Source organism: Chelonia mydas, chromosome 1 (genome assembly GCF_015237465.2).
Source record: "Chelonia mydas isolate rCheMyd1 chromosome 1, rCheMyd1.pri.v2, whole genome shotgun sequence".
Classification (NCBI taxonomy): domain Eukaryota; kingdom Metazoa; phylum Chordata; order Testudines; family Cheloniidae; genus Chelonia; species Chelonia mydas.
In genome coordinates this window covers 215,977,891-216,004,868 of record NC_057849.1, presented here as the reverse complement: position 1 = coordinate 216,004,868, position 26,978 = coordinate 215,977,891, and the positions used below count along the sequence as shown (strand labels likewise).

The window sequence follows — 26,978 nt, the reverse complement described above, 5'->3', positions numbered from 1 at the left end:
ATGGAAAGTTCAGACAAATGTAGGCCTTTTTTCTGCTTGAAAATTGTTCATGAACTGACCCTGATTGGTCACTTAAGTCACATGTTATTGTATCTGGTCCACCATTGGCTGACTGAAATTTTTTAAACAGGTGAATAGTGAGTAAATTATGACAAACTTTCAGACATGAAGGTTGGGATTTGTGATAAAATCATGAAACTTTTAGGATTTGTGACCATTCTCACAAACAAAAGCAGTTGTATGAATACTTGAACAATGAACACTATGACCCCACCAGTAACTGCCATGGTGAACTCACTGTTTGTGTGAAAATATTTGTGAATCTCTTCCTGTACTAGTCAGCCAGCTCTAGGGCCTGATTCTCCACTCACTCTGGTTTTACACTGGTGTGACTGCACTAACTTCAGTAGAGGCACTCCTGATTTATACTGGGGTGAGAAGAAAAGCAGACCTTAGATCTTCTAGAGTGACATGAAACATACAGCAGCCCCGGGTACTTCATGTGCCTGTGGGAAGATGTATTTTTGGCTGCAAATTATCACCCACTGTGAACTCTGTAGCTCATGGTACCACAGGCAGGGAAATGATAATATAATACCTAGTTCATATATAGCTTTTTTAATCTCAAAGCGCTTTACAAAGGAGGTCAGCATCATTAGCCCCATTTTACAGATGAGGAAACCGAGGCACGGAGCTGTGACTTGCCCGAGGGCACACAGCCGGCCAATGGCCAAGCTGGGAATGGAGTCAGGCGACCTGGGTTCTGAGCCTGGGGGTCTATCCACATGTGTAACACCATAGCCCCATGTGTAACACCAACAGACTCTGGTTGTCGTCAGGCGGGATTGAACCTGGGCCCTCTGGAGCTCAGTGCAGGAGCCTCTACTGCATGAGCCAAAAGCCATATGGCCCTTAGCGAAGGCTGTAGAGCAGACTCATTACTCTCTTTATAAGTGGTCTTGGTGCCACTAGATGGGACAGAACACCACACCCAGCAGGTGTGTGGGTTACACATGCACCTCTGTCTCATTCCTGATCTGCTTTCTGACTCTCTCCTGGAACAAGGGAGGTGAATAAGTGCCATGGGGCAGATTGTCCCCTGCAGAGTTTGAGAGATCTTGATGTCACAGAGAAGTTCAGAGTGGGGTGTTACTTTGCCAGCACCCCAAAATACTCCTCCCCACAGACACCTCAAGTACCAGGGATCAGTATATCCTAAATGAATCCAACAGTACCATAGAATCCATGCTTGAATAATAAGAGTATAGCAGTAGGAATATACTACTGACCACCTGACCAGGATGGTGATGGTGCTTGTGAAATGCTCAGGGAGATTAGAGAGGCGACAAAAACAGAAAACCCAGTAATAATGGGGGATTTCAACTATCCACATATTGACTGGGTACATGTTACCTCAGGGGGGGGATGCAGAGAGAAAATTTCTAGACGCCACTAATGACTGCTTCTTGGAGCAGCTAGTCCTGGAACAACAAGGGAAGAGGCAATTACTGATTTAGTCCTAACAGGTTCACAGGATCTGGTCCAAGAGGTGAATATAGCTGAACCACTCAGTAATAGCAACCATAATGTAATTAAATTTAATATTCTTGTAGGGGGCAAAATACCAAAGAAGCCCACCACAGGAGCATTTAACTTCAAAAAGTTAAATGAGGAAGCTAGTTAAACAGAAGTTAAAAGGAACAGTCAAAAGAGTGAAATGCCTGCAACCTGCATGGAAATGCTTTAAACACACCATAATAGGGACAAACTATATAAACCATCATGGCTAAACAAAAAGAGGTGGTTAGAGACAAAAAGGCATCCTTTAAAAATTGGAAGTCAAATCCTACTAAGGAAAATAGAAAAACTCTGGCAAGTCAAGAATTAGGCAGGCCAAAAAGAATTAAGAGCAACTTGCAAGAGACACAAAAACTAACAGCAAAAACTTTAAGTACACCAGAAGCAGGAAGCCTGCCAAACAATCAGTGGGGCCACTGGATGATAGAGGTGCTAAAGGAGCACTCAAGGAAGACAAGGCCATTGCAGGGAAGCTAAATGAATTCTTTGCATCAGTCTTCACTGGAGAGGATGTGAGCCAGACCTGAGCCATTCTTAAGTGACAAATCTGAGGAACTGTCCCAGATTGAGGTGCGAGTAGAGGAGGTTTTAGAACAAATTGATAAATTAAGCAGTAAAGGTCACCAGGACTAGATGATATTCATCCATGAGTTCTGAAGGAACTCAGATATGAAATTGCATGACTACAAACTGTGGTATGTAACCTATTGCTTAAATCAGCCTCTGTACCAGATAACTGGAGGATTGCTAAATGTGACTGCGATTATTTTTAAAAGGCTCCAGAGGCGATCCCAACAATTACAGGCCGGAAAGCCTAACTTCAGTACCAGGCAAATTGTTTGAAACTATAGTAAAGAACAGAATCATCAGACACATAGATGAAACATGATATGTTGGGGAAGAGTCAACACAGCTTTTGTAAAGGGAACTCATGCATCACCAAGCTATTAGAATTCTTTGAAGGGGTCAACAAATATGTAGACAAGGGTGATCCAGTGGATATAGTGTACTTTGATTTTCAGAAAGCCGTTGACAAGGCCCCTCACCAAAGGCTCTTGAGCAAAATAAGGAATAAGAGCATGGAATAAGAGGGAAGGTCCTACTCACAGACCGGAACTGGTCAAAAGATAGGAAGCAAAGGGTTGGAGTAAATGGTCCGTTTTCACAGTGGAGAGAAGTTAACAAGGTCCCCCAAGAGCCTATACTGAGACCAGTGCTGCTCAATATGCATAAATGATCTGGAAAAGGGGTAAACATTGAGCTGGCAAAGTCTGCAGATGATACAAAACTACTCAAGACAGGTAAGTCCAAAGTAGACTGCAAGGCATTACAAAGGGATCTCACACAACTGGGTGATTGGGCAAGAAAATGGAAGATGAAATTCAGTATTGATAAATGTGAACTAATGCACATTGGAAAACATCATCCCAACTATACATATAAAATGATGGGGTCTAAATTAGCTGTTACCACTCAAGAAAGATCTTGGAGTCATTGTGGATAGTTCTCTGAAAACATCCACCCAATGTGTAAATAGTCACAAAACCGAACAGAATGTTAGGAACCATTAGGAAAGGGACAGATAAGACAGAAAATATATTGCCTCTATATAAATTCATGGTTCACTCACCTCTTGAATACTATGTGCAGTTCTGGTCAGCCCGTCTCAAAAAGGGTATATTAAAATTGGAAAAGAGTACAGAGAAAGGCAACAAAAACAATTAAGGGTGTGGAACAGTTTCCATCTGAGAGATTAAAGAGACTGGGACTGTTCAACTTGGAAAAAATGATTAAGGGGGGGATATGCTAGAGGTCTATAAAATTGTGAATGATGGTGGAGAAAGTGAATACGTGCCATAGGCGCTGATTCTAGGGGTGCTCTGAGGCTCCAGCACCCACGGGAAGAAAATAGTGGGTGCTCAGCACCCACCAGCCACAGCTGTTCGGCAGCTGGGGGAGGGCGGAGAGCAGTGAGCAGCAAGCGGGGGCCTTGGGCAAGAGGTTGGAGCAGGGGTGTGAAGAGGTGGAGCGAGGGTGGGGCCTCGCAGGTGGAGTGGGGGCAGGAAGAAGTCGAGCAGGGGTGGGGCCTCAGGGAGGAGGCAGAGCAGGGGCAGGAAGGGGGGGGGGCGGGTCTCAGGGAAAGGGGTAGAGTGGGGATGGGGCCTCGGGGCAGAGGGGAGGTGGAGCACCCCAGGGGAAAAATAAAAGTCAGTGCCTATAGGAAGCGTTATTTACCCCTTCACATAACATATGAACCGGGGGTCACCCAATGAAATCAACAGGCAGCAGGTTTAAAAACAAACAAAAAGTACTTCTTTACACAATGCATTGTCAACTTGTGGAACTCATTGCCAGGGGTTGTAGTGATAGCCAAAAGTATAACAGGGTACAAAAAAGAACGAGATAAGTTCCTGGAGGATAGGTCCATCAATGGCTATTAGCCAAGATGGTCAGAAAAGCAACCCCACACTCTGGATGTCCCTAAACCTCTGGCTGCCGGAAGCTGGGGCTGGACGACAGGGGATGGATCCCTCAATAATTGCCCTGCTCTGTTCTCTATATGTGAAGTATCTGGCACCAGCCACTGTTGGAGCGCAGGATACTGGGTAGATGGACAATTGGTCTGACCCAGAATGGACATTCTTATGTATGTTTCAGTATTACCGATCCCAAGCACTTAAAAATCAAGTCTGGCTTAAAAATCCTGAGATTTCTTTAAATAATAAAGGTTGGAATGTTTCTCTCTGCCTTTACGGTACACTTGCTTCATGTTTTTCAGCTTCTCTCTGCAAACATGAGGGCTAGAAACTTATTTTAAAACAGAGAAAAGAAAGCTGAGATTCTCAAGTAATCACATGACTCCAACAGCTGAAAAACAAGACGAGGAATAAAACTGTGAAACTCGGCCACGTGCAATTGTTTTACATCATAGCTGGGAATTCTGATTGCTAGCAAAGGTGTATTTGCTTGGCAGGGCAGTGCTGCTAGTCCCCACACTTGGGATTCTGGGAGCTTGGGCCCTGCCAAGGTGGGACCCTCAGTTCAGGAGGTGCAAGGGAAAATGGGTGTGCTGTGGTTCACTGAACTAGTTTCAACTTCTGCTGGCTAAGGAGCAGCACTGACGGGTTCCACAGGGAACACTGCCCAGCCATCCCAGGAGCCATCCCTGGCTGGGCCTTCTTCCTCCCCTCACCTCCCAACTCACCATCTGTCCAGTTCATCTTCTCTCTCGCACTGCATTTCTTGTCCTGTCTCCTCTTCATTCCCAGCTCTCCTCAGTGATGCAGGAGGCAGAGAAGATCATGTTCTCTGCGCTCAGAACAGATGCCCTTGCTGTCCCAAAGCTTAGCTCCCATATCAATGCTTGACCCTCTCCTGGCCTGAGTGACAGAGGTAGCAGCTGGAGAGGGCTTGCGCTTCCTGTGGGAAAGTTCCCTGTGAGGGAGAGAAAAGCCCGTTGGATGCCAGACTGTGCGAGAGTATAAGGGGAAGAGAGGATGGGAATATGGAGTCCCTTGCCCTTTTCCCATGGCCCCAGTCTTAGCTGGCAGCCTGACTGGTATTGGGTTATAATCTAAAGCCTCATTACACCGAGCTTGGAGTATTCAGAGAATAAAATGAAATAGCAGACCTTCCTTTTAGCTTCTAGACTGGGATGCAGGGTATAATTACTTTCATTCTTTAACCTTAGATGGTGTTTTTTTTTAAAATCCCAAAGCACTTTACAAAGCTATTATCCTTCCCATTTTATGGGTAGGGAAACTGAGGAGCAGGGGGGGTTGAATGTCTTGCCCCAGACCACGCAGTGCATTGTTGGCAGAGTCGAGACTATAGAGCAAGAGACCTGCTTTCATCACTGGGGAAGCTGCTAAATTAGAGCTACAGTGGGCTCCATTTAAGGTTTAATCTAAAGGCTCACGTAGCCTTATGGTCAAGATCAAATTGACAACTAACGGGATGCAGAGGGATATGCTTTCTGTAAGGATATTACAGTGTATCTTGCACTTATAGGTAGATAGACTCAGTAGGCCTTTTCCCTCTCAGATATTCACACTGCGTGGTGGTAAAAAAGCCCTCAGGCCTAAACATCCACAATCAGAGAGTTGGATATTTCAGAGGAAGGTGGAAGCAGCCGGTCATTAGGGAGAGGCAGCCTGGCCAGATCCAGTAGCCCTTCTCTCTTCCTAGGCAGCTATGACTGAGATCTCCCTTACCAGGTCAGAATCATCAGATCCCAGGTGGAAGGGTTATAATCCACACCACATGGAAAGCGGGGAGAACCACAGATTAGCTGCCCTGATTACTGGATTTTACTCAGCCCTTACAGTCCCTACTTAGGGACCGAGTAAACACTAGATGAGGACTTCACTTCACCATCAGGCAGCTGCTGAGCTCCCTTTGGAAGCAGCAGTCACCCCCTCCTACCAAGGTATTCAATGTTGTCTGACAAGTAGCTCTTCCCCACCCCCTCCTCTGCCTAGGCAGAGTGGAAGAGAAGTTGCTACTATCCTGCAGGGAAGGGGGATAAGGAGGAGTACCTGGCCATTGATTTTGCTGCAGCTGCTCCCCTTAGGGAGTGAATATGGCCTTCCAGCAGCCCTCCTGCCATTACCCCTTGCAGGAGGTGAGACATCCTGCCACTGCTGGGAGGGAGAAGCATCTCTTTTGCCAGGCAGGCCTTAAAATACCCTAGAAACTCTGTTTATGGTAAGCCTGTGGAGGAAGACACCCACCCAGAGCTGTAACTAGGCATTTTTAGCACCCAGGATGAGCAGACATGGTGGGTGGGTGTGGGGGGGCACAGTGTCACATGGCCCCCCCTCGATGTTTTTGGTTGCACACACCCCAACCCTGACAGGCTGGGTGGCCCACTAAAGTGAGTGGGGGGATGCAGGTGGCACTCCCTCCCCAAACCCCATCTGGTATTGCTGCTCATCCCCCAGTGTTACTGCTCCCCCCCCCAAGGAGCCACACCCCACAGTTTGAAAATCTCAGTGGGGCAGTCACATACCCCCCCAAAAAAATCTCTAAATTATGCCCCCCCCCCCCCCCCCAACAGTTACATATCAGTGGGAAGCAAGCAGGTACATTTCCCCCCCACCTTTTTCTTCCAATCCCCACTTTTCCACCCTGCACTTTGTGCCCCAGTTACAGCCCTGCACCCACACATCACTCTGAGGCACGTATTGTATCCTACTGTGTCCTTTGTGCTGCCGCACCAGGCTATGCTGTGGGGGGGGGGGGTCACTCTGTGGGAGGGTTTGGAAGAGTAGACTCACCCCTAGCACACCTGTTTTGGGTCTGACCTAGCAGGCTCTCCTTTTCTAGCACCCCTGCCAACAGCCCCTCTGGCCCTGCAGTGGTCTTCCTTCCAGCCAAGTTATGCTTCATCCCACCCCTCCCCCAGGGCAGGCAAAGAGTCCAGTGAACTCAAATATCACTCTTCACCCCTACCCAGGGGTACTCTGCCAGACTCTTCATCCCTTCCTGGCCTCTACAGGCCTGTCCTCCCACTCACCTGCAGAGCAGTGCCTCCCAGCTCCAATTCAACAGCCTTTCTCCCCCTTGCCTCATAGTGTTACCACACCACCTTTTCCAGTGGAACAGTGGTGGATGGAGCCCAGGCCCTCCCTCTCCTCTGGGTTGCAGTCCAGGGACCCCATAGCAAGCAGCAAAGGTCTGCTGCCTCACACTCCTCCCCGGACTTCTTCCTTCAGACCCTTTCCCACAGCCCTGTCCTCTCCCTAGGCTTACTGTATAGCTGCCTCTCTTCCAGCCCTTCCACCACCCCATAGGCACAAGCTGACCAGCTCTTCCCTTCTCACCCTACAGGCCCCTTCGCCTTAGGGTTCCTTCCTTTATGGGTACCACCCAGTTCTTCCCCCAGCTGGGCTTCATCTTCAGTTAGGCCTCGCCCACTCTCCAGGTGCAGCCAGGTACTCTAAGTGCTTTCTGTCTCCAGTTAACTCTTGCATTGCCTGTGTGGGTACCTGCCCCATCACAGAGTGTGATAGGGCTGGGTTCTGTGTGTCTGCATGTGCATGTCTGGTAGGGTACGTGTGGAGGTAAATGGGTGTGAGGCGTGTGAGACTGACTCACTGTGGGACTGGATATGTATTTGGAGATGGTGTGTCAGGAGGCTCTTCTCCTGTCGTGACTGCACTGAGCTCTCCAGAGACAAGGCCATGTGGGGGAGGACATGGCAGAGACAACCAGTCAACTGCATTTAATTTTAAAGCAGGGGCTGCTGTCTGAGATGCACTTGAAGTAGACAAACCATAGGGAGATGCTACTGTGTGGAAGAGGCAATGGGGCTGGGATGGAGACTGAGCAGGACACTTGGGACACCCATGCCCTGTGTTGCCCCTGAGAGTATGTGGATCATCCAGGCCCAAAGAGCATTTGCAGACTGCTTCCCTGGGCCAATAGAGCTGCTGGCAGTAGTGGTGATTTTCTGGCTCCTAGCCCAATACCTTGCTGAGAGTGTCCTTTTTCTTTGTGGTGGAGACAGCAGCCCCACAGTGTGGTACAACGGCGCCTCCTGGAGGGGAATCTGAACAAGCTGCGGGGGGAGAGCAGGGAATATACCACATGGGTTCAATCCCCACTGGTGAAGGACAAGGATGACAGGGCAGAAAAGAAAGAGAACGACAGAAGGAAAGAGACTGTGTCCCTGCTCGTACACTGCAAGGTAAGGACCTCTGCAAGTATACAGTGCCACTTTTATACACTCACTTATATTAGTGATAGAAAATACTCACTGGATCCCATCTGCTCCACTCCCAGGGAGCCAGTGCCAGAATGTTAACTACAGGCTGTTCTCTCGTGCTTTTTGTCCAGTCTCATTTCAAATGACCCAAGCAGGGGAGGTGCTACTTTTCTGTTCTCCCTCTCGTCCTGCCATTCCTCATCCCTTCTTCTGTGTCTGTCTCATAGCGATTGCCAAACTGGATCAGACCAGAGTCCATCCAGTCCAGGATCTCCTCTCTGACAGTGGCCAGATTTCTTTCTTTCTTTCTTTCTTTCTTATGCTCATCAGAACAGCTATGTGTTCCCTGCTTGAATTTGAATCTACTTTATTTTGGTTTCTCCCATGGAGCAGGGAGCTCACCTAGTGCTGCATTTTGACTGTATGTGAGCAATTAGTAAGGATTCAAAAGATTTCTTCATTCAGTTGAACCCACAAACATTAAACAGCTCCACGGAGGTGGTGTTACTTTAGCTTCTGTAGTGCCTTTCTTCTTAAATTGTTCCATATAAGAAGGTCATCCTGAAGATAGCACCCCCAGCATCCCCTTGCAAGCTCTGAAGCAAGTCCAGAGGGTGCCCACGTATGTCTGAATCACCAGTATGTCAAATGCTGTGTGATTAAAGTTATTGGATAACACATTGGATAGATCCAGTTTTTGGTAAATTTTAGGTGACTAGATTATGAAAATACATTTTAAAGCTACATTTAAGTTTCAGGGGCTAGCTTTAAATCCCTTAGTATACTTGTTTTCAAAGACAAGACTTTCAGTAAAATATACGTCTTTGCACTTCCAGTTAGCACACTCAGGTAACACAGTTGTATACAAATGTACACACCATCGTCTGGAAAGTTTAAACCCAAGTATCTCAGGCCCACGTAACTAATTATTTGTCTGTTTTGTTTTCAGACTCTTGCTGTTAGAGATTCTCAGCCTTATCTACGCTGAGTTTTAGCCCCTGGAGTAGCTATGCTGCCATAACTGCAACAGAGCAAACTGGGACTTGCACTGGTGTAAAGTCATGGCTTGAGTTGTTGGACTATATATGGGTAACTAAACTGCTTGCTCAAGCCCCAAGGTAGTCAAGGCCTCAATTTGGTGAATAAAGGGGTTTGATTATTTTAACATCAGAGAGTCAATGTATTTCCATAAATGGAGAATGAGAGTGGAATTTCTTTGGTCTTATGCTGGACAGGTGTCGGGAAGGGAAATCCAGCCATAGCAACACGTAATGGAGTCTTTTACCAACCCTGGCGTCAGACCCTGCCATTGCCTCAGTTTCCCTTTTTGGGCTTCCCAAGAGCTGCACCCAGGCTCTCATGCAAGTTAAATAACACCCTTTCTTGGGCTCTGGATTATTAAACCAGCATCACAGGTCAAACATCACTTTGGTTTAAATGGAGTCTGTCCCAGCTCCACAGTTTCTTCAGCCACTTGTTGGGCTCAACAGTGCTTTCCCAAAACCCTAACCCTAATCCTGGGCATGGGCACCACTTCCTTGCAGGTCTCCTTTTCCCTCTCAACTCCCTTGTATCTGCCTTAAAGCCCAACACCTGGGGGGAGGCATCTGCTAAGGCAAAGATGAGGCTGAGCCCTTTAAGGGCCAGCCCATCCTGTGAGGGGCAGTCTGAATTTCCATGAAAACCCCAGAGAATGTATAACCCCTTCACATCAGTGATTCTGAAGTGCTGAAGACTGTTGTAGTCAGGCCTGTTTTGTTCTGCTTAGTGGTAGTCAAAGTGTTATTCACAGAGCTTTCTGGTGTTCCCACCTTAAGACAGGAACTCCTCTAGAGGAAATGTACACATTTCCTTTGGTCCTGCAACTTTTCTAACTCACTTCAGGGATAAAAACACGTGCATGGAAACAGTTGTTGTCGCTTTCGAAGGAGTGACCGGAAGGCTGCAGGTTCTGTGTAAGTAGTTAGGTCCGGGAGAAATATTTATTGCCAGCTGTGATTAGGGTGACCAGACAGCAAATGTGAAAAAATGGGACAGGGGGTGGAGGGTAATAGGAGCCTATATAAGAAAAAGACCCAAAAATTGGGACTGTCCCTATAAAATCAGGACATCTGGTCACCCTAGCTGTGATGTTGTTCTTAAGAGAGACTGAGCACTTCCCCAGGAAAGCCTGTTATCTGTGCCAGAATCTGTCTGTGTAAAACTCATTCCTCAGCTCAGAGCTGCTCTTTGTAGGTTAGAGCCAAGCAAGCAAACAGAATATTATGTGGGGTGACGTGTGTCCTCATAATGTCACTTGGCTGCAGTACTTGGCATATACTTCGAAATAAAGCTGACTGCAGATAGTCAATGGTAATTATTATGTGAGGATCCTCAGTCTACCATTATTTTCACTCTAAGGCAACTATACAGTTGAATTGCTTTTAGGGCCTTGGTTGGTTCCCGAGATCACAGACAGTGTCCAATAAACATAGTTTCTGCTGCAGAGTCATTGTGGCGTCTGTTTATTTGATTTATGCGAGTTCTTCAGACAGTTCAATAGCAAAGTGCCCCTTTTTCATCACACGGTTTGCCAGCTGCAGTTTTTGCAAGGCATTTTGGAAAGTCAGTCACGTGACTGACATCTGCACACCAAAAGCAAGACGTTATTTTTGTACCGGGGCTTGTGTATTGTTCATTTGGAAACAGACACTGAAGGAGCCCACAGTGTGAGGCTGTTTTTCCTCTGTGCTGAGCTTGGGCTGCAGCCACCAGACAGAGCTCAGTTGATGGAAGCAGCTGGCTGGCTTTGAAACTGACATGATTTCTGCAAAAATAGCTGTTTGTAAATGATTGATTCTTAAAAAGTCCTTCCCCTCCTTTCTTTCCTGGAAATTTGGTTAATAAACACTGAATAAATAATAATGGCATCTGATAGCTGCAGATTTAAAGTTTTATAGTAATTCTGAATAGGGTTGCCAACTTTGTAATTGCAGAAAACCGAACACCCTTGCCCCGCCCAGTGCCCCGAGGCCCCACCCCCACTCACTCCATCCCCCCCTCCTTCCATCGCTCGCTCTCCTCCACCCTCACTCACTCATTTTACCAGGCTTGGGCAAGGGGGTGGGGTGTGGGAGAGGGTAAGGGCTCCGGCTAGGGGTGCAGGCTGCGGGGTGGAGCTGGGGCTGAGGGGTTTGGGGTGCAGGAGGGGTCTCCGGGCTGGGGCTGAGGGGTTCAGATTGCAGGAGGGGGTGAGGGCTCCGGCTGGGGGTGCGAACTCTGGGTTGGGGCTGGATGAGGGGTTTGGAGTCCAGGAGGGGGCTCCGGGCTGGGGCAGGGGGCTGGGGTGCTGGAGGGGGTGCGGACTCTGGGAGGGAGTGGGTGTGGGAGGGGGCTCAGGGCTGGGGCAGGGGATTGGAGTGCGGGCTCCAGGCGGCACTTATCTCAGGTGGCTCCCAGAAACGGTTGGCATGTCCCTCCAGCTCCTGGGTGGAGGGGCCAGGGGGCTTTGTGCATTGCTTCCACCGGCAGGCACCACCCTCGCAGCTCCCATTGTCTGCGGTTCCCAGTCGATGGGAGCTGCGGAGCCGGCGCTCGGGGTGGGGCAGCCTGTGGAGCCCCCATGGCCATCCGTTAGCCTAGGAGCCATAGGGACATGCCAGCTGCTTCCCGGGAGCTACACGGAGGGAGGTAGGGAGCCTGCCAGCCTTTGTCAACCGGACTTTTAATGGCCCACTCAACAGTGCTGACTGGAGCTGCCAGGGTCTCTTTTCAACCGGGTGTTCTGAATGACTATGAGGAAGGCCTGAAACCCGGGTCTGCTCGTAGTCCTCATCTGCTCTTTCACCCAGACTGTGTTATCATTAGGGTTTCCTCTAGGGCAGGAATTATCCTCTGGCTTATAATGAGTTCTCGAGACAGTTAGGAAACAGTCCAGTCCTTCAAAACATCACTGATCTGGTGGATATTAGTGAATAGTTAACTTTCTAAGAAACTGCCTTTCCACCATACTCTAAAACAAAGACCATCCCGTGTGTAATGGCAAAAGCTCACCCCTTCCTGGAGTTTGGTTTTATTAATAAAGCAATTAATCATAACATTACACAAAGTGCAGCTCAAGCCTCCTTCTGAGGCTTGGCTGCTCCTAGGCTTCCTCTTTCAGGATGGCTCAGCCCACACCCTAGATCCTCTGTTCCTAGAAAGCCACTCCCATTTCCCTTTTATCTGGATGGAGCAATGAGCTACCTGCCTCAGTTAGTCAGCAGAACCTATTTAACCCTTTCCCAGCAGCATCAACACCTATTAATGGGATGGAATGTTTCAGCCAAATGCTGCCAGCCCATTGCAATCTTCACAGTCATTGGTCTCTATTGTAGTATACATGACACATCATAAAGATAGCACTGTGCACCCTACTAGCCAGTCAGGAGGCAGGATTCAGCACCTCCCCTGTGCTACAGTTTGGTATAATATATGTGAAGGCAGATGCCTTTAGAACACACCCTTTCACTTCATGCTTTATCCCATTTCTTTCCCTAACAAAACGTCCCCCCAGTCCTGGGGTGTGTGTGTCAGTGTTTCATGAACACCCCATTCAGTGAGCATTCTGTGGCCGAGACAGCTTTTCAGCGTTCTAAAGGAAAAAAGAGAGAAATTTAGATGCGGTTCGGTCAGAACTTGGCCTTCTGGGTACAGTCCAGTTCTGTGAGCGTTCACAGCAGGGACAGATGGTTGGCTCTTCCTGTTTCAGTAAAAACAATGAGGAGTCCTTGTAGCACCTGTTCTCTTTCCAGCTGCCTTAAGTTTAGGGCACTAGTTTTTGCCATAGGCAGATGCTGCCATGACCCGAGGGGGGCCATGGGAGAGGGAATGAGCACACTGGAGAGTGGGCTCCTCTACCGAGCACATTCTGGTGCTTAACCTCAGTGGGTTGGAAGGTCTGGGACCTGTATGAAGTAATTGGCAGCAGTAGCTTCCAGGGAAGCAGCCCTGTCAGCCTCAGGAGGGCTTTTAGCTTCATTCTGTGAGGCTTTAACATCCTACTCCATGTGCCCATGTCCATTGTGTACAAAGAGGCAGGAGGTGAGCATGAATGGAGTACAGCTGAGTAGGTTTGTGCTCTGAATAGGCAGCAGCTTGGCTGGGTCTCTCAGTGTTTTCATGCATGAAATTTATCACAAGAAGAGAACAGGCCTGGCTGCTCAGCAGCATGAGATAGGGCTGCTCATTTGCCAGGGAGCTGGAATGGGACGGATACTTCTGTGCTAGCGTGTACTGGTTGATAGACTCAGTGCTTTGGGCCTCTTCTGGGGCTGGTTTCTCTGCCTTGTTTTACATTCCAGGCATGTTGCTGCTGGGCTTGGAATATAGAGGTTCATGTTCTCCATTCAGCACCTTCCAAACCCATTCCCTCGCAGGACACCCGTGTTTTCCTGACTAGCATCCAAATGACTGCTTAGCACAATGGGAGGAATGCACCGTTTGGTAGGGTAAGCATCATGCTGGGAGTCAGGATTCCCTGAGATCTATCTTGGCACTGACACCCTCTATGACCTGGGTCCAGTCACTTAAATTGTCTGCCTCACCGGGGCATTGTGAGAAATAGTTCATATTTATGAAGTGCTGAGTGTTATGATTAATTAGCTAATGTTTGTAAATCATTCTGAAGGTGAAAAGTGCTATGTAAGGACTGCGTGTGTTTATTATTGAAACTGGGGATTATAGTGGCGAATGTGCCAGATTTAAGCCTTTGTAACTGTAAAACTCCCTGGACTGATTTACTTCAAACATACCTGGATGTTTAGAAGGGGAGCTACTCATTGAGATAGGCTGGAGGTTTCCAGTTTCAGTAGTTCTGGTCTTCTCTGTGCACACATTGTTTTGAGTCCATCACTAATACTTTTAAGTCTCGGACTGCTGTTTATTTTATGACCCCATTTTAGGTGCTTGTATTTTTCCCTCACAGCCTCACTATTTTCTCCTCTCTCTCTCTCTCTCTCTCTCTCTCACAACTCACAGGCCGTTTGTTTTCAAAATGAAATCTCATATTAGAGTTAGCCCTCCGGGAGGATTAGTTTCTATAACAAGCTTGGAAAGAGTTGGTTTAGAAATCGGGAGGCACCTTAAAGATTAACAGATTTATTTGGGCTTAAGCTTTCATGGGTAAAAAAACCACTTCTTATAAGATTTATAATAAATCTGTTAGTCTTTAAGGGGCCACCAGACTCCTCGTTGTTTTTGTGGATACAGACTAACACGGCTACCCCTCTGATCTTTAGAAATCGAGAAATTATGAACTCCCCCTTTCATTAACCCTTTTCTCTCCATTAGCTCCCTTGGCACAGAGCAGTAGATCTCTACCAGTGTTGTACTCAGGGTTAGACTGGGCAATCCTGCACTGGAGGTAGTACAGAGCTGTCCCCACCCTAAGGGGAGCTCTGGGAGGATTGCTGGATTGCCTCCAGCTGGCCCACAGCACTAGCTCACACAGTGAAATGAAAAAAATTAACACACAGGCAAAATATATGGGAAATTTTCATGACAGCAAGATGTATTGGTCTATAGAAGAGTCTTCCTAAGGGAAAGGGGGGAAATTTCGTCACTTGGCTCATTTAAAATGAGTCCTGGACAAGGCCTTGGAGAGTAGGCTCTTGAAACAGGCCTGCACTGGCTGGGGGCAAGATGGATGGACTGGATGGAGCTAATACGACTTTTCCTTCACCATGTTCTGTGATTCTGTCCCGTTTTTCTCTGATCATGTTTCCTATTGATTCCAGTGTCAATCCACACAACTCCTGGCAACCCTGGGTTTTACAGTCCCCTCCCAAGTACTGAGAACTGCTACTGCCGCAATGTTAGAAAGCAATGCTACCATGGGCTGTGGGGAGGAGTGAGCAGGAGGCAAATGGTGATTGCTCCCCTGTGCTCCCTGGCTGAGTGCGAAGGGGAGAGGAGGTACAGCAGGGAAGGAGTCTGTCCCCTTCTAATTCCTGAATGCTGCAGTAGTTCCAGGGCAGGGTAGTCTGTCTCTTCCCCATGACCCTCTCCCAGTACTCACAGGAACTGGAGCTGGAGGGAAGAGAGAGAATTCACTCCAGGGGGATAGCAAACAAGAGTACAGTTTGTGGCAAGAGAATGCAAGACAATGTGGCAGGGGCTCAGTGGGTAGGCAGAAGGGAGAGTGAAACAAGGGATGATGCTATAGTGAGATGAAAGCAGACCCATCATCCTTCCCTAAAGATGCCAGAAGGGAAGGGGGTGGCAGGTTACTGGGCTTCTCATAAGAAGACAAATAGAGGAAGATGCTGGTGGAGGGGGGTTCACAGAGTCTTACTGGGGCCTCCATGGGTTCCCAGGAGCACCCCAACTTGTGGATGCTTATCTGAACCCCAAACCTTCTGATGTTCTTTTGTCACTAGTTTTTAGGGATTTTCACACTATTGCCAGGGGTTTTTGTAAGGTTTGTGTCAGTTTAAGCCTGTATTAATTAACCTGCCTTTATGTTTCTTCTAGTGCCAAGGTCAGGTATTGAGAGCTGCTGTTAACACTGGCTGCCAGCAAAACCTCATTTCCATGAGCTGTCTGAAACGGCTGGGGTAAGAGCCTGGTGCAGAAGAGATGGGGAGTGGCATAGAAAACAAGGCATTAAAACCTGTGCTCACTCTGAATCTGAAATTACCACTTGCAGTTCATACCCCAACTCCCATTCACATCGGGAACCCCTGCATTCACACCCAACTGCTTAGAGTGTGGGGAGCCCAGGACTGGAATAGCAAGGGGGCTGCAGGGCAGGACTTAGGGGCATTGGCAGAGGGGTAACAATTTGGCTGTGGATACTGCATATCCCAAGATGACCAGCTGATGCTTTGCACCTGCTCAGTGGAACCCGGCCCCATAGTGCCTGTGGGTTACCCCTGGAGAATCTGGCTCCTGACATCCCCATTATATGAGTGAGATCCCCTCTCTTGCAGGCCAGTTTCAAAGAGACTGTGAAGTGCCCGTAACTAGTTGGAGCTCCCATTGTTCTTCCCCTCATGCTCATTTCAGGCAGTAACATCCCTTGTGTCTCACAGGCTGGAGGAAGTGTCCGATGCTGGCAATGGGGATCTCTCCCTTCCTGTCCCTAGTGTCGTTGGCCAGGTGGAGTGTGTGGAGGTGCAGCTTGGCCAGGAGACAGTGGCGTGCTCAGCGCTGGTCGTGGGTGAGCACAGCAGAGCTTCCTCCCCCTTTCCAGATCTCTGCTTCCTTCCTTGCTGAGCACACCTAAATGGATCATCTAGGAGCAGGGGTTGGGGGGAAGGTCACATGACCCACGGGGCTGGGCCAAGGCACAGTCCCGTGTACAATGCAGAGACTTTGATCTTGCTGTATCCCCCTCCACAAGGAGATTCTGGCAGATGGGGGCACTGGCTGAAGGGCAGTGGAGATGATGTGCTGTCAGGCCGCAGCCCCATTGTGGGCCATTTCGCTTTGTCTCCTAAAAGTGCTCAGATTGATTAGTTTGTCCTGCTCCGTGTACAATTCCCAGCGGGCAGGGGGGACTGAGAGAGAGCATGTGTGTTACTGCCCCCAACTGGATGGAATGAGTCTGGCCAGCTGAAACCTAGAGATCCATTCCTTCTAGGGACCATGGATGTCTCTGTATCATTGTCCCCAGCTGCAGAAATGTATTGTAGAGAAGTCTGGGAGCCCCCGCCAGTGTCCAGAGGCAGGATCTTGTTGGGAGGAGCTGTAGGGAATGAAGCCCATTTAATAGGCATTGGAGGGGGTGGCAGGGAGGCTGCATTTTTTCCAGGTATGTGAATCTCTGCATACAACAAAAATAACAGATCGATTCTTCTTTCTGTCCCTTCTCCCCCATTTTATTTGTCTTTTCATCCATCCCTGATTTCTCCCGTTGCCTCTCTCTGTCCTCTTCTCCTCAGCCCGCTGATTTACTCCCAGTCCCCTTCCTGTTCACGCTCCTCTGTTGTCTCTTGCCCGCCTCACTATACCCCTGCCACACGCATTCTTCCCTCTTTTCTGGTTTCTCTCCCTCTCCTGACCCCAGCTCACTTTATTCTCGTCCCCTTCTCCTCTCTAGTTCTCCTCACCCTTGGTTCTGTCTCCTCTCCGTGTGGGAGAGTCGGACTGCTCCTCTGGCCTCTCTGATGGCTGGTTGTCTGTAGGAGCACAGGCAGTTAGAGTAGCACTTAACCCCTGCAGGCTGCAGCTGTGGAAAGGACAGCGTTTAGGCATCTGGGAAGATGAAGTGGCCACACTCTGCTGAGCCTAGCATGCTGACCCCATACGTGCCAGAGTTTCAGTAACTTATAGCAAGTTCCAGCCATGGGTACAAGGCAGTCACTCAGGTGCTGCATAAGGGAGACAGTCAGAAAACACCTGTGCCTGAGCCTGACCCACTTCCTCTCCGTTTCCCCAGATGATGACATGGTGGAGTTCTGTCTCGGCCTCCAGACTCTGCTGTCTCTCAAGGTAAGGAATGGGTTCCCTCTCCTTGCATCTGAACGTAATGTAGGTGTGGTGGCACGTCTCGACGAGACCCCAAGCTGGGGCTGCAGGAAGCATGCGATGCTGAGGGCCAAACCCGCCTCCTGATCTCTGACTACAGCATGCTCTTATCTGGTATGAGTCTCATGAGAATTGAACCCCTTTCCAGTCATTTGGAAACCTTATTGGATGAGGCAGTGGCTAGAGGCCTGTGCAGCCCCATTGGGAGACCTACAGTATCTCCCACTCCTGATGTGTCTTTCCAGGGAGCAGGGGAAACACTCTGCTCGCGGAAATGGGGAGAAGAGATTTCATCTCTCAGAAGTAACCCCTTCCTCAGAATGTCTTTGCTGGATCTTGAAGAGCCCCTCCAGTCTCCATCATGCAGGAGGATGGGCCTGTCCATGCACGGAGTGCATAGACTTGGAATTGTTCTGTGGAGGGGGGCTCAGCTGGGAAATCTCTCTCAGGGGTTTTGTCTCCCCCCAGAGTAGGGACCAGAACCCAGGAACAAAGAGCATCTATGCCGGCCGTTCCCTTCCAGTGGGTGCTGATCACTAAATGACCCAGAAACACAGTCTGCAATTTAGATCCTGGCACAGCTTGAAGAGAAAGCCCCCTGTCTCGCTTTGCTGGCGAGCTCTCTTCAGCAAGGAACCATTAAATACCTACATACACAGCCCCCCTTACTGAAAACATCAGAGAAATGCTCCGTAGGAGAAGGAATGCTTTCTGGGGCTGGGAGAGCCCCTGTCCTGCAGGCAGAACAGGGAGAACTACCGAAGGAGAGGCCAGGGTGGGGGCAAGCAGAAAGAAACCCAAATGATAACCATGCTAAAAAGGCCTGCGAAGGCCTTGTAAATTGGCAAGGAGGAGGCAGCAAAGATGGAGGAGGCAGGTAAATGGGGGTGACCATTCCATTGGGGGGAAAAGATGGGGCTGGGAAGAGGCAGGAATGGGAGCGTAGAAAGGCGAGTGGGAAAGTGGAGGAAGGAAGCAGGGAGCAATGGGGGAAGGGAAATCAATGGGGAAGGGCACTGAGTGTCACTCAATGAGTGGGCTGGTGTTAGGCTGAGAGCTGAATGACTCCATGAACTGGAGGGAGGGGAAGAGACAGAACCAGGTGCACAGGGTGGGGTAGGTGGAGGTAAAACAGTCAGTGTACCCCGGTGGCCACGTGGAGGGATGGGAGAGGAACCCAGTGGCAGAGCAGAGGGAATGAAGGCAGGGGGCTGGGAGCGGAGGGTGATTTGGAAGCTAGGCGGCCAGGTTGGAGTTGGATTCAAAACCAATGGAAGGTGATGGAGGAGGGCATGATGCCCTTGGCCCGCCTAAGAAGGGCCATGTATGCAATGTGCGAATAAGGCGGCTGTGCTGAACAAGGTGAGAGACAACCACCTGAGCAGGGCCTTGCTGGGGAGCGACAGCGAGGGATGGGAAGGAACAATGGAGGTATATTCAGAAGAAGAGGTGCAGGTGTGTTAGGGGGATGGAAGGAAGAGAAGGCCGAGGGTAGGGAGCTTCTTTAGGAAGAGCAGCTATGAATTTGATGGGAGGGTGCTGTCCAAAATCTGGCTTGGCGAGAGGGAGGGAAGAGGGGGGTGCTGATTACTAGATGCACTCCAGCTTCTCCATGGTAATAGACACCATACAGCCCACGTACCCTGCTGATGCCTTGTGACTGATACGTATTATGGGTAACCTGCTCTTGTCTGCCTCCATTAGTGCTGCATCGACTTGGAGGAAGGAGTCCTGAGGCTGAAAGCCCTGAGTGAAGAGCTGCCTTTCTTACATGCCTCTGATGAGCATGGGCAGTGATGGGCCGGCTCCCCACGTCCACAGGGAGGAGACTCTGTGGCTTACCAGGGAAACCAGCAGCTGGGGCTGACACACCTGGACCTTGCTGAGTCCTGCGCTGAGGCGTCCATGGGGGAGTGAGGAGGTAAACGGGAGCCAGGTGCTGTCCCGCTGTTGTTGATGCAAGCTGGCCTCTTGTATGGAGAGTTCTTCCTCCCTGCAATGAACCCTCCTGCTTGTCCCCATGTGCTGAGTGGATATTTGTTCTCATTTCTCTCTGTGTCCCCGTTCTCTCGCTGGTTTCTGCTTCTGCCCTTTTAGTGACTTCTTTTTACACTGCCATGTATTGATAACATAGGTAGTGTCACTGCGAGCAGTCTCCAGGGGTTCCGCCTGCAGAGAGATGATGGCTTCCTCTAAAGCCTCTGAAGATTGTTTTAAAAGTTTCCCTTCCCTTTTGGCCGCAGATCTCCCCGGATAGGAGGGGCCTCTCTTTCCCCTGCTGAATGGGAAGGGCCCTGTGGCCAATCCTCCCTGTCCTCTGGAGAGCTGGATTTCATTATCCTGCACTGGCTCCGAGCAGATTGGAAGGATTTTACTGGAAGCAGCTTAAATTGCAGTCACTGCATTTTGAGAGTTTTCATTCAAAGCAGGAAGACTTCTAGGAAATGCTGAGCTGAAACGCTCTGGCAGCATTTGAGCATACATAGGCGCCAGGCCTGGCCAGGCCAGCCTTAGCTACTAGACTCCGTATTGTATGAGCTCAAGTGCTAGTTTCTCCCCGTTAACTGTAGTAACTGGGCTGACACCCCCACCAGCCATGAGCTCCAGTCACCAGATTTACACACCCATCAACTCTGCTTCTTCACTCTGAGCTCCAGGGATTCAACTTAGATACCACATGAACTCCAGGCCTACACCTGCCATCAACTCTCCTCCTCCAGCCTGGACCCTGGCGATTTGACACAGAGACACCATCAACTTCAACCACTGGACTTCCACACCCCATTGACTCTACATCTCCTGTATGAAAGCAAAGAACCTGACTCATTCCCAGTATCAGCTCAGGTCACAGAGTTACGAACTCATCTGGGATAGACAGGACCTTTGGTGGGTCACTTAGTCATTTCTTCTCCATACATGTGGGCCTGATTTCATTACCCTAAAAGCATCGCTGATAGATGAGTATGTAGTCTCAAGGGACAGACACACCGCCACCATTCTGGGCAGCTCACACCATTCCCAAATGGATGTATTGGTTAATTTTTGTTTCTAATCTTTAACTAAAATTTTCTCTTCTACAATTTGTGCCCAGTTACATCTTGTCTCCTCAGCGACTAATGAGAATAATTGATGCCAGCCCTCTTCATAACATCCCTTCATCCACTTGAAGATGGTTCTGACGTCCCCTCTCTGCCATCTTTTCCCTGGACCTAATTGGGTCTCTTTGTGGGTCTCACTTGTCAAACATTTTATTATTTCTCCTGTGCTCATTTGAGGGCTCCAATTTATTTATCTGTCTTTTTTTTGGTAAAAGGGTTGCCCTAAACTGGATGCAGGACTCTGAGGCTTAACCAGTGCTAAGAAGAGTGGAATAATTACCCTGCTAATTTTACATATAATACTCCTGTCAATGCGACTCAGAATGGCTTGTGCTCCTCTTAATGGCAGTGTTGTACTGTTGACTCTTATTCAGTTCATCACCCATTATATCCTGCTCTCTTTTTTCTGTGGCATGGCTGCCTAGTTCATTGTTTTACAATTGTGCATCTGATGATTCCTTCCTATGTGAAGCACTTTACATGTCTTTCCTGAGTAATACCAATGATTTAAAGGCCTTGTCTCATATGTGTCATGATTGTCCTGTATTATGATCCTATCCCTCTGCAGTCCCTCCTGGATCTGTATTGTTTGTGCATCTGAATCTTTAATGACAATACTGACTGGTATTGGAACCTCCTTCAAATTTGACATTGACTCTTGAATGAATACAATTTGTTAAATGTGTTATTCATTTTTAAATCCCATTCTGTAACAACTCATCTAGTCCACAACTCTCAAGTTTCACTCAGAGGATGGCTTGTGGAAATGTATCAAATAAGCTGTTGAAATCAATAGCTATTATGTCCACTGCATTTCCTTTATCCATTAAGTTTATTTCATGAAACTAACAAAACCTAAGAGCCCTCTCTAGCTCAGACTGAAGTCAATGGGAAGCTTTGCACTGATTTTAATGGCAGTAGGATTGGGTCCCATGGTAAATTGGCATGATTTTTCTTTGACAAATTTACTTTGCCTATTATTTATTACTTATTTTTGTGGAGGTGTTCAGTAGTTGGCTGCTCTGTTAGCTGTTTGAGCAATATGCCAAGTATTTTTATAAATTTACTCATCTGTAAGTCCTGGGAATCCCCCTCCTTTGCTCTCCTTCAAAGCATCCTTTGCTCCTTCTCTGCCCTTCCACTGACTTCACATTTCTTCAGTTCTGATACTTCTGCTAATTCCGATTGCTCAGTGGGGTGAATTTCACCAGGCCCTATGGCTGTGAATACATTTAGGTTATCTTGCTATTCTGTAATCCCTTCCTCTCCATAATGAACCATTTCAGCTGCTGCCTTTGGCTTGTTTGTTCTCCCCCACATTGGTAAGTAGCAGACCTGCCCTTTTCTGCCATCTTCTTGCTTCCCACATAAATATTATAATGATGGTTTCTTGTTTCCTTTGCTAGTATTCCCTGATTTTGTGCCTTTGCCTTTCTGGCCTCTCCTCTCCTCCTCCCTTAGGAATCATACATGTTCACGTGCTTGCATGCGGTCTCCATGCCAATTGTGTTGAGGGTGTTTCTGCTTGATTCCTACATCAGTGCGTGGGGGACTCTAATCCCCAATTTGTAATCAGCATCATGGCAGCAGACATGCTTTTCCGCTCTCCTCCCTACTGTGTCAGGCAAATGTCTGGTACTTCCTCTAGGTCACTCAGTACTGTGCCCTCTGGCATTTACCTTCTCCCTGAACATTGTGGACCTTTCTGTAGATAACTACTGCAGCATTTCCCCCCAGCACTGTCTAGATTGCCAAACCCTGACCCAGCCCCAACTCAGAAAGGGCAGCAGCAATACAAGCAGAGAGAGCTGCAGGCCTGAATGCAATGGGTTGGGATCCCTTCTGCCCCTTCCTTTGCTCCCCCACTTCATTGGGAACCGAATCATGGTGTGACCCGAGCTCTCAATGCCTCCTTTCCTTTCCATCAGAAATGGAACCTCTGCCCTTCTCCCCTGCTGGGCTCCGCCCTCCCATGACAGCATCAAACGAGGCAGCGTTGCCAACTTTCACCATTTCACCATAAGGTTTGGTGTTCTTCTTCAAGCCCCAGCTCCTGGAGTCATTTGATTACATGAGAACCTCAGCTTGATTTTTTTTTTAAAAAGTCAGTTTCATGGTGCAGTAACTCAAAAACTAAAGTTTCAAAAACCAGGTGACAAATAAAAAGAAGTCCAAAGAGATTCCTGGTCAAATCTTATGCTTTTCAAGCCAATCCCACGATTTTCCGGGGCCTGACGCATGATGTTGGAGTGCTTAGGGTTGGCAACGCTGATGATGGCTTAATACTAGTTTAACTCTGGAAAAGGCTCACGTGCATTCACAAATGTTTTTTTCTCCTCAAGCCATTGCCAGTGCTTAGTCATCCCTGTTTTCCTGAGAGGCACCAAAGACTAAAGGCCTCTTCCACTGGACAGGAAAACCAATCAAGAATTAATATTTGAAGCAGGATTTTACTATGAACTATAAATACATTAAGGGGGTCACTACCAGGGAGGGTGAAGCGCTATTTAAGCTAAAGGACAATGCTAGCACAAGAACAAATGGCTATAAACTGGCCATGAACAAATTCAGGCTGGAAATGAGAAGAAGGTTTCTACCCATCAGAGGGGTGAGGTTCTGGAACAGCCTCCCAATTGGAGTTGTGTGGGGGTGGGGGGGACAAATGCATTAGTTTCAAGAGAGAGCAAGATGAATTTATGAGTGCGATTGTATGGTGGGGGTGCTTGTTTTGGGGCGGTGGGCACAGCTAAGCAGCCCTGCAGCTCACTTCTGGTTTATGTCCTGTATTCCTAAAGCGCATGCTTCAGGGCTTCAGCCGACCACCTAAAGGGGTCAGGAAGCAATCTTTTCCCCCCAGTGTATTCTGGGAGGTTTTTTATCTCTTTCCTCTGAAACATGAGGGATGGCTATGGCTGGAGATGGGACACTTGGCAGGGTGGGCCAGGGGCTCTGAAGTGGCACCGAGCATTCTCTCTCTCAGGGGCTTGGCTGGCTGGGTCTTGCTCACATGCTCAGGGTCTAACCGATCCCCCCAGGTCAGATTGGCAGGTAGTTTATGGGACAGGGGGATTTGCCTTCCTCTGCAATGTGTGGGTGCAGGTTGCTTGCCAAGATTATCTGGGTATATCTCACTTATTTCCCTGCCATTGCAGGAGGCTTGGGCACTGGTGCACTTGGTCCCTTCTTTTCTCTGCCTCTGGCACATTATAGTCTAGTCTCCTGTGGGCTGTAATATTTTGGTCTCATTTCATTTGGTGAGTTTAGTGTGTGGGTGCTGGTGGTCTGTGAGGTACAGCAAGTCAGACTAGACTTGGGAGGCAGTCAATTATTTTTTGTCAAGGTCCAAATTTCTTGGTCAAAATATAGTCAAGATCCAGAGAAAATAATAATAATAAATAATAATAAAAAGATTTTGGGGTCTGTTCAAAAGCACCTGGCAGTCTGGATTTGGCCCACGGTCCACCTATTGACTAAGTGATCTAGTGGTCTCTTCTGGCCTTAAACTCTATGATTACCTGGCCAGAGCATTGGCCATCTAGTATGGTCTCCTGCCTCCAACACGGGCCCCGAAATAATGCTTCAGAATAAGGCACGACATCCCCCTAACTGCACACAATTGTGCACCGGGGGAGCGTCTTTCCTGACCTCCATTAGTGATCAGATCATGCCCTGAAGTACGGGGTCTAAACGGAGAAAAGTCAGTGTCACTGCAGATGCGACTCTTACACACAGAAATGTATCATTCTGAATGGGAACCAAAATCTGTTCCTAGAAAGTGCTTTCATGCACCCAGCTTAAACGCTGCTCATCACGGTCCTGGGTTGTGCCCCACAGGGCTCTGAAAGTATTGGAAATCAAGCCAGCCACCGATCCCAGCCAGCACTCAGAAGGCTACAGCATCTCTAAATGCCAGACATTTGGTTACGCACACGTGTACCACGGGGGTGCTGTTTAACCCCTGTTGCTCAAGGAGCTAGTGGGCTCTCAGTTGCTGGCACAGACTTGCAGCCTCGATGGTGTTCAGCTGGGAAGCATCTAGAAGTATTAAAGGTCAATTGGGCTCTGAAAATTGTTAAAAGCAGCGTCACGGGCATCCATGTTTATCGTCTCTCAGGAACAAAATATCTTTTTGTTTGTAAACTGAGCACCATGAACTGGGGTCGGTAAGGTCCAGATCCTAACTTCTGTTGATTTCAGTGTAAGTTAGGAGCCTATATTCCTTCAGGGATCTGGGCCAGCCCTGCAAACTGCCCTGGGATCTAAGTCAAGCTCGGCTCGTTCTTTCTCCTCTGTCATCACCTGTGGTAAAGATTCTGCCCTCGGTGACACAGTGGAGTCCTAGTGCCACCAGTGGATTTGCACAGATGTCACTGATCATAACTTAGCAAGGCAGGAATAGAATCCCACTCCCTCTCTCAGCTATGTAGACTCTGCAGGGCGAACAGGGGCCAAAAAGTGGTCCGAGCAGCAACCATGACTTGAATGTACCCTGGGAAAAAGGGGCCATGGTCAGTCACTTTTCATCGTAGAGCCCCACTTTAGTGGAAGTTATGGCAGTTAGACTCGTGTGGGGCTGCCACCATCAATTGCTGGGTTGGGACATGAAGAGAGGGAGAAGGTGTCACTTGGCACAAAGGCAATATAAGACTGCCCTGGTTCTCTCAGCAGGAGACAATGCTCCTGTTTTGTACAAGGGGTTCTTATCCTTGCCTATCCTCCTGTGCCTGTAATGGGAACAGGGGAAAGAAGGGAGTAAACAGGAGCGTCCACTGGCTTTGAGTGCTAGGAACAATCTAGAGTTGGTTGAAAAAATGGAAAAACAATTTCACCCTCCAAAATTTTTTGATATTTTTGTTCTTCAATTTTTAAGTTTTTCCTTCCCCCTGCATATCTCTTACTCCCCCCCCCCCCTTTTTGGGGAGGGGATTGATTTTTGAAAATGACTGAAAAGACAAGGAGAGAGGGTAAAAGGGAAAAAATGATAAAAACATCAAAAGAAATGGAAAACAGATAGATAAACTGTGAAATGGACAATTTTGCCTGAAAATTTTAGATTGGGGCCATTTTTGGATGAAAACTCTTTTTGCTTAGAAGTAGACCACCAGCTTTACAGCACCGTGTTTGTAAATGAGGCCCTCCCTGTCTTTTGGACAATGCAGTCCTCCGCAGCAGGTGCTCAAGTGCTTGTACCCATGTGACCTCTCTACCAAGCTCATCAGTGGGAGAGGGGGGTCCCAGGTCAGAGTGTCATGCTGAATGGCTCGCACTTGCCCTTCACGGCATTCATTTGGGTACACGTTGCCCAGTCTGGTTGGAAGCAGGTCCCCATCAAAGGGTCATCTCTCTGCATGAGCCCCTCCCTGCCTTACTCAGTTTCCTGTCCCACAGCAGCTACACTTGGCTCTCTTCCTTGGCAACAGTTTGACCTGTGTGGCAGTGGCTGTGTTTTGTATGAACATGCTGCATCCATGGTATCAATGCAGTCATTTGTGCTCCCTTGTCTCCTCTGTTGATAATAAAGATTTCTGCTTCAAGCGGGCAGCCAGAACCAAGTCATTCTCTGTTGTTATTCACCCGGCTCTGCAAACAGCTGCTCTGCAGGCAGGTGGCTGGGAATGCTTTACAATAGCCCGCTGACCAGCCTACCACAGCCTGGGCTCAGAGCAGTTGGAAGCTCTGCCAGCCTGACCCTGGCGTTGGCAAATGGCGTGTTCCTGGTAGCCGGCTGTGGGAACCCTTTGGTGACTGGGGCCCCATCGGGAGAATGAGATGTAATCAGAGCTGGGACATGTTTCTGCTAGCAACTCCTGCCCACCAAAGTGGGATATGCAGGAACCAGAGCTTGATAAGTGGCACCAAGCTGTGGCCATGCAGAAACAGGGCTATATCTGTGTAGAACAGTCTTTTCATGACTGCTCTATGTTGGGGGGTGTGTGTGTGAGAAAGCACCCACACAAGAAGTGTTACATGAGCACAAGAGCAGGGCCATCCCTAGACATTGTGGTGCCCTATGCAGCCCCCTGCAGCAGGGCTAGCCCCAGGCCTCTGCCGGGGGGGGGGGGGGCAGGCTGTGCTCAAGATCTGTGGGGGACAGGAGCAGGCTT

General features: G+C 48.6%; 2 protein-coding genes across 2 annotated transcripts in view; one reads left to right on the top strand and one right to left on the bottom strand.

Annotated features, from left to right (window-relative positions):
- NRIP2 (nuclear receptor interacting protein 2) overlaps window positions 1-26,424 on the top strand; it is a 31,019-nt gene extending 4,595 nt beyond the window's left edge. Inside the window, exons 2-6 of the mRNA XM_007055627.4 lie at window positions 8,090-8,269; window positions 15,779-15,861; window positions 16,339-16,466; window positions 17,688-17,740; window positions 19,481-26,424. Of these exons, the coding sequence (XP_007055689.1) occupies window positions 8,090-8,269; window positions 15,779-15,861; window positions 16,339-16,466; window positions 17,688-17,740; window positions 19,481-19,573 (537 nt within the window). The 3' untranslated portion in view covers window positions 19,574-26,424. The remainder of the gene's footprint in view (window positions 1-8,089; window positions 8,270-15,778; window positions 15,862-16,338; window positions 16,467-17,687; window positions 17,741-19,480) is intronic.
- ITFG2 (integrin alpha FG-GAP repeat containing 2) overlaps window positions 1-26,978 on the bottom strand; it is an 84,172-nt gene that overhangs the window by 31,716 nt on the left and 25,478 nt on the right. Inside the window, exon 13 of the mRNA XM_007055680.4 lies at window positions 4,784-5,013. The gene's annotated coding sequence lies outside the window, so the exon portion shown is untranslated. The remainder of the gene's footprint in view (window positions 1-4,783; window positions 5,014-26,978) is intronic.